The 12,802-nt window shown below is 36.8% G+C and overlaps 2 protein-coding genes across 4 annotated transcripts in view; one reads left to right on the top strand and one right to left on the bottom strand.

Moving 5' to 3' along the window:
- The window catches only part of ACAD11 (acyl-CoA dehydrogenase family member 11), a 112,754-nt gene that overhangs the window by 62,708 nt on the left and 37,244 nt on the right, over window positions 1–12,802 (top strand).
- On the bottom strand, window positions 404–4,706 carry ACKR4 (atypical chemokine receptor 4). Its single transcript, XM_002814055.5, has 2 exons — window positions 4,610–4,706; window positions 404–1,546 (listed from the first exon to the last, which is right to left on the bottom strand). Exon 2 carries the CDS (start codon window positions 1,535–1,537, stop codon window positions 485–487), a length of 1,053 nt encoding a protein of 350 aa, XP_002814101.3. The 5' UTR covers window positions 1,538–1,546; window positions 4,610–4,706; the 3' UTR covers window positions 404–484.

Genomic DNA, 12,802 nt, shown 5'->3' with positions numbered 1-12,802 from the left:
TAAATTCACAGGAAGTTACAAAGATGGTACAGAGTGGTCCTGGGTACCCTTCACCCAGTTTCCCCCAATGGTTCCATCTTACATAATTATACTATAATGTCAAAACCAGGAAATTGAAATTGGTACAATGTGTGTATACAGTTCTGTGTCATTTTATCACTTGTGTAGATTTGTATAACCACCACTGCAACCAAGATAACAAAATTATCACCACAAAGCTCTTCTTCTTTACAGCAGAGTGTTATTCACTTATGCCTGTTACAATTATTTTCCTATATTGTTCATTTTAATTTTCACGTTTTGTACATTTATTATCCTGTTTCCTCTTCTTGGCTTTTATTTCTCCCCCTTCCCCCAACCCATTCTTTATTATAAGTTGCGACCATGGCGTCTGAGATTTGAGTTTCAGAATAATGCAGATGTTTTATTTGAGGGGAAAGCATCATTCATATGTATCCAAGCAAAAGGCAGAGCTGTTTTACCTTTAAATGCTAAAAGTACTGGTTGGCTCTGTAGGACCCTCAGAATCAAAAGGAAACTCCTCCACACTTTGTCTCTGTCTTCTCCAGGACCCATATTTCTTGGCCACTTTCATAATGTAGTTTTTGAAAGATGCTCCCATAAAAACATAAAGGATTGGGTTGAGGCAGCTGTGAAAGAGTGCAATGCTTTCTGTGATTTGGATGGCAATGTCCATGCGTTTGCTCATGTTGCAGTTGGTGATCAGGGAGTAGATGATGTCTATGGCTCGGCAGAACTTGACAATGTTATAAGGCAGCTGAGTGACAATGAAAACTATAACGACTGTGAACAGAACTTTTAGGGGCCGAGATATTTTAATGTTTGGCATCTTCATGAGTGTCCTTGCCGTGATAAAGTAGCACACCCCCATAATAAGAAAGGGTACTACAAATCCGATGCAGATCTCTAGCATTTGAATCGATGCTTTCATTGATGTTCCTAGGTAGCGGGGAAAAATGGGAATGCACCTAGCATTGTCATTTACTGTATAAAAAACCAGCTGGGGTATGCTCAGCAAGATGGCAGCCATCCAGACACAGAAACAGATGATCCAGCATGGTTTTCCCACTCCTGATTGGCTGGGGACTTTAGTTACTGCCACATATCTGTCTATGCTGATACAAGCCAAAAACTGCATTCCAGAGACAAAGTTTAGTGTGTACAAGGCTGAAGTTATTTTGCACATTATTTTCCCTAAAACCCACCCATGAACTGCATTAACAGCCCAAAAAGGCAGAGTGAATAGAAGAAGTAAATCTGCTACAGCCAAATTCAGGATGTACACATCTGTTTTGGTTCTCTGTTTCTTGTAATAGGCATAAATTGCCACTACCATGGAATTGCCTGCAAGTCCAATGACGAAAGCTATTGTGAGGAATACAGGGAGGAAAACTTTTGCAAATTCTCTGACATCTTCTTTGATACAGATCAATTCATATTGACTGTAGTCATAAGTGCTATTCATTTCATTTTCCTCATAATAATAATCTGTTGACTGGTTCTGTTCCAAAGCCATGGCTCCAATCTAGATGGCAAAGAGAATACAGGATAGATATTTGTCTAAATATGCTTAAAAGGAAACAGTTTTTATCAAGCTGTTTTGTTCTTTCCCTAGAGTATAGCCTGTTGCTGTAACATATGTGAGCCTGAATCTAGCACTCTTTGAAACGCTTTAATGGGAGCCGCATTGGAATATGACCCCAAGATTAGTTACTCAAACTTTGCTTGTACAATTCTGTGTGAAAGAGCTGGGATTTGAACAGGACAATAAACATAATGCCCTGGAGAATTTTCTTAATCATTAAATCCTAAATAAAAGTGAACACTTTTATGTAAAAATGATTTTTAAAATATGAAAATTTAATTAGATTTTAACTAAAGAGAATAGTGTTATAATCTTTACATACATAATTTTGTGAATCGTAAAAGTATATCTACAACAAATTGAATAAAAATGAAAATAGTAAATTACTTGGTTTATTTAAATTAAATTTATTTTTTATTTTGATGTTATTTATAAATTTAATTTAAATAAGTTAAATAAATTCTGTCAGCATTTGCACTAAATTTCACTAGTTGCCTTTTATAAAACAAGATCTCCTTTAGCCAACTTCCCTCCAAAACTGGTCACTACTTGCTTATTGTGTACTGTTTTTTAGTAGCACCACTATCCTCTAATCATCTAAGCTGTAAGCCTGCTTCATTCTTGTCTTCTCTCTTACTTTCATCCCTGATTCCCAATCAGTTCCCAAGTTCTGATTCTGCCTTCCAAATAGGTCTTGAATCTGTCTTCTCCTCTTAATCTGCACTCTTCCACACATTTGCACAATTCAGCTATTATGTTTCTCACCTAGCCTACTGCAATATCTTTTTTAATATTTAATATTTAATTTTTTTTTGAGATGGAGTCTCATTCTGTTGCCCAGGCTGGAATGCAGTGGCGCAATCTCGGCTCACTGCAACCTCCGCCTCCTGGGTTCATGCGATTCTCCTGCCTCAGCCTCCCAAGTAGCTGGGATTACAGGCACACACCACCGTGCCTGGCTAATTTTTTCTATTGTTAGTAGAGATGGGGTTTCACTATGTTGGCCAGACTGGTCTCGCACTCCTGACCTCATGATCCACCTGCCTCGGCCTCCCAAAGTGCTGGGATTACAGGCGTGAGCCACCGAGCACAGCCTATTTTTAAATTTTAATCCATTTATTTATTTATTTATTGACCAGGTTATGAGACTGTTTAACTTTTGTATTTTTGATAGAGACGGGGTTTTACCAGGTTGCCAAGGCTGGTCTCAAACTCCTGGGCTCAAGCAATCTACCTGCCTTGGCCTCGCAGAGTTGGGGTAACAGGCATGAGCCACTGCACATGGCCAAGCAGTATCTTTCGAACTGATATCCTGTTGTTACTCCTCCTCAATACCTCCTTGTCAAAAACGTTTTTCTTATTTCCACTGGAGTATTTGATCTCTAAATTGCCAATCTGCCTCTCCTCTGTTTTGTTCCTCATCTGGAAGACACATCTCTTCACCTGAAAGCCAGAATCCAAGCTCCTTAGCAAAATACCCAAGGCTCTCTTCATAATGCGGTACCATCCATGGCTCCTGCCACCTCTCCCTACTCTGTGTCCACACTAGAGACAGTGATAGGACTAATTTCTCAGCAGTGGGCTGGCAACCACCGTGCAGCAGCATCTGTCTACATCATTGCTCATTCTGTTCCTTTATCTACCATACAATTTCTTGCCCTTCCCTGGAAGGGCCAATTCCCACTCAATAAACGCAGATGCCACCTCCCCAGAAGACTTTCCTGATGTATTAGCAATCTCTACATACCCCTCAGAGAACTGATCCATTCTGTGGAAAGGATGCGTTTCCCATACTACCTTGTTCCTCTAGGTTTTAAGTTCCTCAAAGCATGACCTATTTGATTTGTGTTTGTAAATAAAATCTTGTTAATGTGCCTGGCACAAAGTAGCTTCTCAGTAAATATTTGTCAAATTAAAGGTTTTGCCAACAGGTATAAAGCTGTTACTCTAGAATGGATAGATAGTATCCCAGCAATCTTCTATGTCAACATTGTTATTGCACTATGTTGGCTACTAGCACCCCGTAGTATTAAGATAAGCTTGCACAGAATTCATAAGTTTTGGAATGTATAAAATAATGACTTTCAGTGTTTTTATTATAGTGCTGAATTTTGTTTTCTTTTTTCTTTAGCCTTTCTATTTTCCTTGGGTTGTTTTTGTCCTCTGAAGTATCTCAAATATTCTTATAGAATCAGTAATGAAAATATTATTTTTAAAACAGTGTGCCAAATTATAGTACATTTTCAAAAGAAATGTTCTTGTTTGCTAACTTTTTTTGAATGAATATAGCAAAGAAAAGAAGGCTCTGAAGAAAGATACCACATAGAAGAATTGTTTTCATTATGTAAAAACCGGGTGCCAACTTTTTAAAATTACTCTTTTTATCATTAAAGTTACTTAAAAAGTTCCAGTCTGGAAGACTACTCTGGTCTTCATGTTCTTATGCATTAATTATTAACACAATATGAACCTTGTTCTTCCTTTCTCTTTCATCAGAAAATCTTGAACCTGATGATAAGGAATAATATGGCCAAATATTATAATATATTAAGGAAGGGAATTTTTAAGTAAGAATTAATCTTACTAAAAATGTGAATAAAAAAGAGTAGAAATGGAATTATTTGCAGAAATGATCCTTCTGGCAGATATATAGACATGCTTTTAAGTGTCTTTATAATTACTATGAGAACAAAAAAAAAATCAGTACTTGTAAAAGAAAGTGAAAAAAAGTGCTATAATAAAACCTATTTTCTCTTTAACAAAATTTTACCGACAACTAATGGTATTTAAAATCATATTTTCTTCTTGCTATATTAAGATTTTCATTTAAGGTTAAAGTGTACAGCTATTTTCAAGTAACCCTTTTTTTTTTTTTTTTTTTTAAAGAAGTAAGCATTTAAACTTTTATGCATCAGGATTCCCTCTATATAAGTAAATATACAAGATCTTTGGGCTTAAAAAAAAATATTCAAGTCAGAATAAGAAAAGAAATAAAGTACCAACCTGTTGCAATCGGCAGAGAGGAGCAGTCTTGAGTACAGAGTATAAAATCAAATGACCTAACTCCAGCTACTTTTGTTTTCACTTTACACCCCGCCTTTATCTTGTATCCAAGAAGGCTTTCCTGAAATTTAACCTTGTGAGCACTTGATCTTTTATTTCCTGTAAAACCATCTGTGAAGTTAAATTCAACTTCTTAAGTGGTTTAGGTTACAAATTTGAGAAAATGCATCTTTTTTCAAAAACTATAGACCTTTCAAAGTTTCCACTTAGTCAAAGGGGACAAGAAAGTGCCTGCAGCTGAGCTACTGACTGCTGAACCAGAAGGAGAATCCACCTGAGGGCATCTAGGCAGCACTTGTAGGTAGCATCTAGAGAAATACTCTCTAAAGTTATTTTGCCTAAGAAAGAAAGCAAATATGATTTTAACCAAGAAAAATATCTTTTTGAAGACTAAATTATCAAAGATTAAATTATAAGTAATCATTAGGTATTTGCAATAGAATTTAACATTTTTATGCCACATCATTTAATATTTATTTAAACTACTAGACTCTTCCTGGCTTCACTGTACTTTCTCTATCCTTGTCCCAGAGTATTTTCCCATGGCTTTAAACTCTCTTGCTTTCTTGTTACCTTTTTTCCCAAAGCTAGAATACGAACCTTCAAAATCCTTCAGTCTGGGAGGCTGTTTATTTTTTCCACATTTCCACACAAATAAGTTAGAGAAAGAAGAGAAATTTATGTCGATTTGGCCCTCATGGTCTATTTGAACTTGGCTTTCCTCAAATTTGCATGGCAGTTATCTATTTTTTCATGCAAGGCCAGGCTCAGTCTCCACCTGCAGAAATTATTTCAGACCCATGCCATTTTTTCTTTTTTTCTCTTTTTTAAAAAAAAAAAAACTTTTAAGTTGAGGGGTACACATGCAGGTTTGTTACACAGGTAAACATGTATCATGGGGGTTTGTTGTGCAGATTATTTTGTCACCCAGGTATTGAGCCTAGTACCCATTAGTTATTTTTCCTGATCCTCTTTCTCTACCACCCTCTACCCTTTGATAGGCCCCAGTGTGTTCCCCTCCATGTGTCCGTGTGTTCTCATCTTAGCTCCCACTTATGATAACATGCAGTATTTGGCTTTCTGTCCCTGTGTTAGTTTGCTAAGGATAATGGCCTCTAGCTCCATCCATGTGCCTGCAAAGAACATGATCTCATTCTTTTTTATGGCTACATAGTATTCCATGCTGTATATGTACCACATTTTCTTTGTCCAGTCTATGATTGATGGGCATTTAGGTTGATTCCATGTCTTTGCTATTGTGCATAGTGCTGCAATTAACATATGCATGCATGTGTCTTTATAATAGAATAATTTATATTCCTTTGGGTATATACCCAGTAATGGAATTGTTGGCTCGAATGATATTTCTGTCTTTAGGTCTTTGAGGAATTGCCACACTGTTTTCTACAATGATTGAACTAATTTACACTCCCACCAACAGTTTGTAAGTGCTCCTTTTTCTTCACAACCTCACCAGCATCTGTAATTTTTTGAGTTTTTAATAATAGCCATTTTGACTGGTGTGAGATGGTATCTCATTGTGATTTTGATTTGCATTTCTCTAATGATCAGTGATGTTTAGCTTTTTTTCATATGATTGTTGGCAGTATGTATGTCTTCTTTTGAGAACTGTCTGTTCACATCCTTTGCCCACTTTTTAATAGGGTTGTTTTTAATTGTAAATTTAAATTTCTTATAGGTGCTGGATATTAGACCTTTGTCAGATGCATAGTTTGCAAAGATTTTCTCCCATTCTGTAGGTTGTCTGTTTCTTGATAGTTTCTTTTGCTGTGCAGAAGCTCTTCAGTTTAATTAGGTCCCATTTGTCAATTTTTGCTTCTATTGCAATTGCTTCATCATGAATTCTCATAGTAGCCTACAAGATCCCACAAGGTCTGCCTCCATCCCTCATTGTCTTTCTGACCTCATTTTACACTACTCACCCCTTTGCCTACTTGTTCTGCCACACCCAGCTTCTTGCTGTTTGAGAGCATACCAGTCACAATCCTATCAGGGCTTTTGTGCTGGCTCTTCTGTCTGCCTGGAATGTGCTCTGTCTTAATAATTGCAAAGCTCACTTCCTCTTCTCTTTCAAGTCTTTGCCCAATCACCACCAGCTCACTGAGGCAATTCTTCACTACTCTACTTAAAATAACCCTCACCCATCTGGACTCCCAGTCCACCAGACCCATAGCACTTATCACGTTCTAATGCACCATATCATTTATGCTGTGATTGCTGTAAATTGTCTTTCACCCTGTATTAGAACATAAGCTTCATCAGAACAGGGACTTTTGTTTGCTTTGTTCATTGATATATCCCGAGTACCAAGAATAATGCCTGGCACATAATGACTACTCAAAAATATTTTGAATTAATAAAAACATTCTACTGTCCACTTTGATTATTATCTAACTGGTCTGCAACTGCAGCCTCCATAATTATCAGGTAATAATCTCTTTGATCTTTCTATATGGTACACAATACTGACTAGTAGGCATTTGCAAGTACTATTACTCCTGTCTAGAGCACTCTTCCCACCCTATTTTAGTTCCCTAACTCCTATTTACAATTCAGATTTAGGTCTGACCTTAACATTAATCCAGGAAGCCTTCCATAACTCTTTCAGATTAGATCAGATATACCTACTCTTCTATAGTCTTTTCACTGTGTTGTTGGTACTTATTTAAATTTTCTATCTTCCATAGCTATCTTATACCCTGCTGTATCCTCAGCATTTGGCTTGGTACCTTACTCATGGTACCAGCTTAATGAATAATAATTAAATTCATGAATCAATCAACTGATATTTAAGTAACTTATCCTCCACAGACATAAAGTTTAGCAATGGAGCTGGAATTCTAAATTCAGATCTTTAGTCTATTTTATCATCTTATCTCTTATATCTCTTTGTTATTTTATGATGCCATCTATTATAGAATCTTGATACTCTTTTATAGATTCAAAAGCATCTGTCCCTTTCCTTTATTTACCCCACCCCCAACAACCATAAGCTTTTTTGTAAATGGGATTTCTTTATTGCAAATTGGTTGTAATGCTATAGTCTTTACATCTTTTGAATTTACACATTGTTTTTGCTAATTCAGACACATACAAAGCCCTTGAGGCATAGGGGATCTCGGGATTGAGCAGCTTCCTCTGGTAGCGTGTGTATGAATGCTGTGTATAAATCATAGTGTATGAATCATGGTGAAACTAGCTGGCTGGCTGGCCTTTTCCTGTATTTTCCCTTTTCCTCCTGATAGAGCTAGGAGAGACAGTGGTAATAGGGAGATTTGACAAAATACGTGAAATAATCATGTAGCTTGTAGGGTAGGCAGAAGCATCACTCACCTTAGGCAACTTTTCAAAGTACTTACTTGATGCTTCTTTAGCTCTCTTCTACTTCTCATATTCCTAAGAACTGACTATGATTCCATTTTGCTGCTTACCATAAATTGGCTCCTACTCTTAACCTCCCTAACATAGCAATGTCCCTTGTTCTTGAAGAATCTCTCTCCCCGCACCCTCTTCTCATCCCCCCCTCTTATACTGTCATTTTGCTATGTTGCCCAGGCTGGCCTCCAACTCCTAGACTCAAACAATCCGCCCATCCCGGCCAACAAAAGTGCTGGGATGAATCTGTAATTTTGATGAATATTGCCAAATTGTATTCCATAGGGATGGTATTACTTTGTTCTCTACCAATAATGTATAGAAGTGCCTGTTTTTCTAAAATATTGCCAATAGAATGTGTTGTTTTACTACCACTTTGCTTTCTAAATGACTTGTAACAAATTCAGCACCCCTTACCTGCCCTTGCCAGGCATGTGTGGAATACTGGATAATAAATTGCTTTTGAATGTTTTCATTATTGCTGTACTCCATGTTTATTTGATTAGTAGTAAAGTTAAGCATTTCTAAAGATCTTTTTTATTATTCTTATTTCCTCTTTTTGCAATTGTGTTCTTTGCCCATCTGTATACTGATTTTTAGGTGTTCTTTATAATTTAGGGAGCTAAGTATTGCATACATTTTGTCATAAATGTTGAAATATTCCCCCCTAATTTTTTTTTGCTTTTTAATTTTCTAATGTACAGCAGTTTTATATAGACAAACCAATTGATCTTTGTCTTTTGATTTTGATTTCACTTATCATTTTTAAGTTTTAAAATCCTTTCTCACCCAGAGATTTGGTAAATATTATATTATTTTTCTTCTAGTTTTTTATGTCTTGATTTTTTTAATTTTCAACTCTGATCTATTTGGGATTTATTTTGATCTAACCATTTTCTATAGTAACAACAGTAATAGCAGCAGCTTGTAACATTATTACTTAATTCTTATTATTTAGATGTAAACCTAGAGATGGATTCAGTGAATTTTGAAGATTTCCCTGTTAAAAATAACACACACTCTTAAGAGAACACATGGGATTTTTTTTTTTTTTCTTCAACTGTGGGATTGTACAGTGAACATCTTTTTTCATATAAGGGAAATTTTATTGTAAAATAGTACTTACTCCAATTTGAATTGTTAGTATTAAAGCTAAAACCAAATGAAGTTCAAGTGTTCTACCTCAGAAATTCAATGTTGGTAGAAGAAACGGCCTTGAGAATTTGTGGACGGCTATCTGTGCTTCATGGTATATAATTGTTTACATCACTTTCTTAATTGTTACAAACCACACTATACTCAAAGGTCATGTTTTTTTATCCAGCTATCATCTCTCCTTTTGTTAGAAAATGATTTTGTGGGTAAAAGCCTAAGAAATTAAAAATCATCAACTAACATCAGGGAGATGTAATTTTCAGCCTGACTTAATCCTGGCACTTGAACAGCCTTGAAATACCACAGTGTCTGGATTAAAAACAAAATTACTTTATCTAGGCCATCTGTTTTCATTCATGAAGGCCTGTGACACAGCATATATGTTTAAATGTTCTCTGGTCTATTCAGATTTCCTCTAATATATTTTATTTATGACATTGGGTATCTTGTTCATTAACTAAAATGACACAAACAAGCAAAACTCTCTATGAAAGAAGGTTGTTTCAACTGCTGCACTTGCCAAATTCTGCTTGTAACTAAGGGGAGATGATATCTTTGGGAAGGGTTTTGCTCATTTTTCTGAAACATCATTGTTAAATACAAATATTTCAAATTCTACAAACTATGTATTCACCCTTACTTCCTCTACTTAATGATCACAACAGACATCCAACTTAAAAATTGTATTTTTTAGAATATTAATTGTTCTCCATATAAGATTGAGGAAGACAGAATCAAAGAATTATTTGCCTTGCTTCTTGAGTTTCTTCAAAATTTACCTGGTATCTGAAATCTATTGGGCATTTATATAAGGCTGTGGCAACATTTTTGTTTGTTTGCTTTGTTTTGAGACAAAGTCTCACTCTATTGCCCAGGCTAGAATGCAGGGGCATGATCACAGCTCACTGCAACCTTGACTTCCCAGGGCTCAAGCAGTCCTGCCATCTCAACATCCCGAGTAGCTGGGACTACAGGTGTGCTGCACCATGCTTGGCTAATTTTTAAATTTTTTCGTATAGACAAGGTGTCGCTAGGTTGCCCAGGCTGGTTTCAAACTCTTGGGCTCAAGCGATCCTGCCACTTCAGCCTCCCAAAATTCTGGGATTACAGATATGAGTCATCATGCCCAGCCAACATTTTTAAATGATAAAAAGAATGAGGTAAGAAGTAATATTGGGAAATATTAGATAAAAAATTATATATTCTGAATATTCGAAAAAGAGGGCTTTAGGCCAGGGTTCAAAGGAATTAGAAGATTTTACTTCAGCTCACTGATGCTGGATAGCTAGCATCAGTGAAACCTTGAAAGATTTACCCAGATGTTCTTGATTGCCAGAATGGAAAGTAGAGAAAGAAAAATATCTCTAAAAATGGGCACATAGACCAATGGAACAGAATAGAGAGCCCAGAAATAAGGCTGCTCACCTATGACCATCTGATCTTTGACAAGGCTGACAAAAACAAGCAGTGGGGAAAAGACTCCCTATTCTATAGACAGTGCTGGGATAACTGGCTAGCCATATGCAGAAGATTGAAGCTGGACCCCTACCTTACACCATATACAAAAGTTAATTCAAAATGAATTAGAGACTTAAATGTAAAACCCAAAACTATAAAAACCCTGGAAGACGACCTAGGCAATACTGTCCTAGACATAGGGATGGGCAAAGGGTACATGACAAAGACACCAAAGGCAATCACAGCAAAAGCAAAAATTGACAAGTGAAATCTAATTAAACTTAACAGCTTCTGCACAGCAAAAGAAACTATCAGCAGAGTGAGCAGACAACCTACAGAATGGAAGAAAATATTTGCAAACTATATCTGACAAAGGTCCAGTATCCAGCATCTATAAGGAACTTGAACAAATTTACAAGAGAAAAACAATCTCATTAAAAAGTAGGCGAATGACATGAACAGAAACTTTTCAAAGGAAGGTATATATGCAGCCAACAAAATATGAAAGAAAGCTCAATATCGCTGATCATTAGAGAAATGCAAATCAAAATCACAATGAGATACCATTTCACGCTAGTCAGGATGGCTATTATTAAAAAGTCAAAAAATAACAGATACTGGTGAAGTAGAAAAAAAGGAACACTTAATACACTGTTGGTGGGAGTGTGAATTAGTTCAACCATTGTGGAAAGCAGTATGGAGATTCCCCAGAGAACTAAATACAGAACTACTGGCCGGGCACGGTGGATCATGCCTGTAATCCCAGCACTTTGGGAGGCTAAGGTGGGAGGATCACTTGAGGCCAGGAGTTTGAGACCAGCCTGGCCAACATGGCAAAACCCCAGAATACAAAAATTAGCCAAGCATGGTGGCCATGCCTATAATCCCAGCTATTCAGGAGGCCAAGGCATGAGAATCACTTGAACCTGGGAGTAGGGAGATTGCAGTGAGCTGAGATCACGCCACTCTGCTCCAGCCTTGGCAACAGAGTGAGACTGTCTCAAAAAAATCCAAAAACAAAAACAAAAAACCCAGAACTACCATTCAACCCAGCAATCCCATTACTGGGTGTATACCCAAAGGAACAGAAATTATTCTACCATAAAGACATATGCATGTGAATGTTCATTGCAGCACTACTCACAATGGAATCAACCTGAATGCCCATCAATAACAGATTGGATAAAGAATATATGGTACATATACACCATGGAATACTATGCAGTCATTAAAAAGAATGAGATCATGTCTTTTGTGGAAACATGGATGGAGCTGGAGGCTATTATCCTTAGCAAACTAACACAAGAACAAATACCGCATGTTCTCACTTATAAGTGGGAACTAAATGATGAGAACTTAGGAACACAAAGAAGGAAACAACAGACACAGAGGTCTGCTTGAGGGTGGAGGGTGAGAGGAGGGAAAGGAGCAGAAAAGATAACAGTTGGGTACTGGGCTGCATACCTGGGTGGTGAAATAATCTGTGCAACAAACCCTAGTGACACAAGTTCAGCTATGTAACAAACCTTCACATTTACCCCCAAACCTAAAATAAAAGTTTGTTGTTTTTTTTTTAAAGAAAATATTTCTAATGAAAATGAACCTCAAATCATGTTGTTATGTCCTAATCTGATTTTCAGAAGTACGCCCACCATGGAGTATGCCCACACAATGCATTATGTGGGGCAAGTAGCTTCGATCCTTCAGCATGTAGGCGTCTAGAGAGGCACCGGCCAAGGTTTCCTACAACTAAAACCTCAAAGATAGTCCCAAGTAGAAAAATATCCAGTTGAAAAATTAGAAGTGAACACTCTGTAAATGATTCTTCCTGTATAATTTCTAACTAAGAATCAAAGCATGATTGCATATTATTGCATAGCCAGGGATAAAAGATTCCCCCAACTGAGCATTTCCAGATAAGTCATTCAGGTAAGATCCACAATGAAAGGTAAGTATTGTCATCTGCCATTAAATCATCCTAATGTTCTTTGGGTTGGTCCTCAGATTAGTAGAATTTTGTCATAGTCCATTCAGGCCACTATTACACAACACCGTTAATTAGGTAACTTCTAAACAACAAAAATGTATTTCTCATGGTTCTAGAGGCTGAAAAGTCCAAGAACA

This window comes from Pongo abelii, chromosome 2 (genome assembly GCF_028885655.2).
Source record: "Pongo abelii isolate AG06213 chromosome 2, NHGRI_mPonAbe1-v2.0_pri, whole genome shotgun sequence".
NCBI classification, from domain to species: domain Eukaryota; kingdom Metazoa; phylum Chordata; class Mammalia; order Primates; family Hominidae; genus Pongo; species Pongo abelii.
The sequence above is the reverse complement of the archived record's forward strand: the minus strand, read 5'-3'. Positions and strand labels throughout refer to the sequence as shown.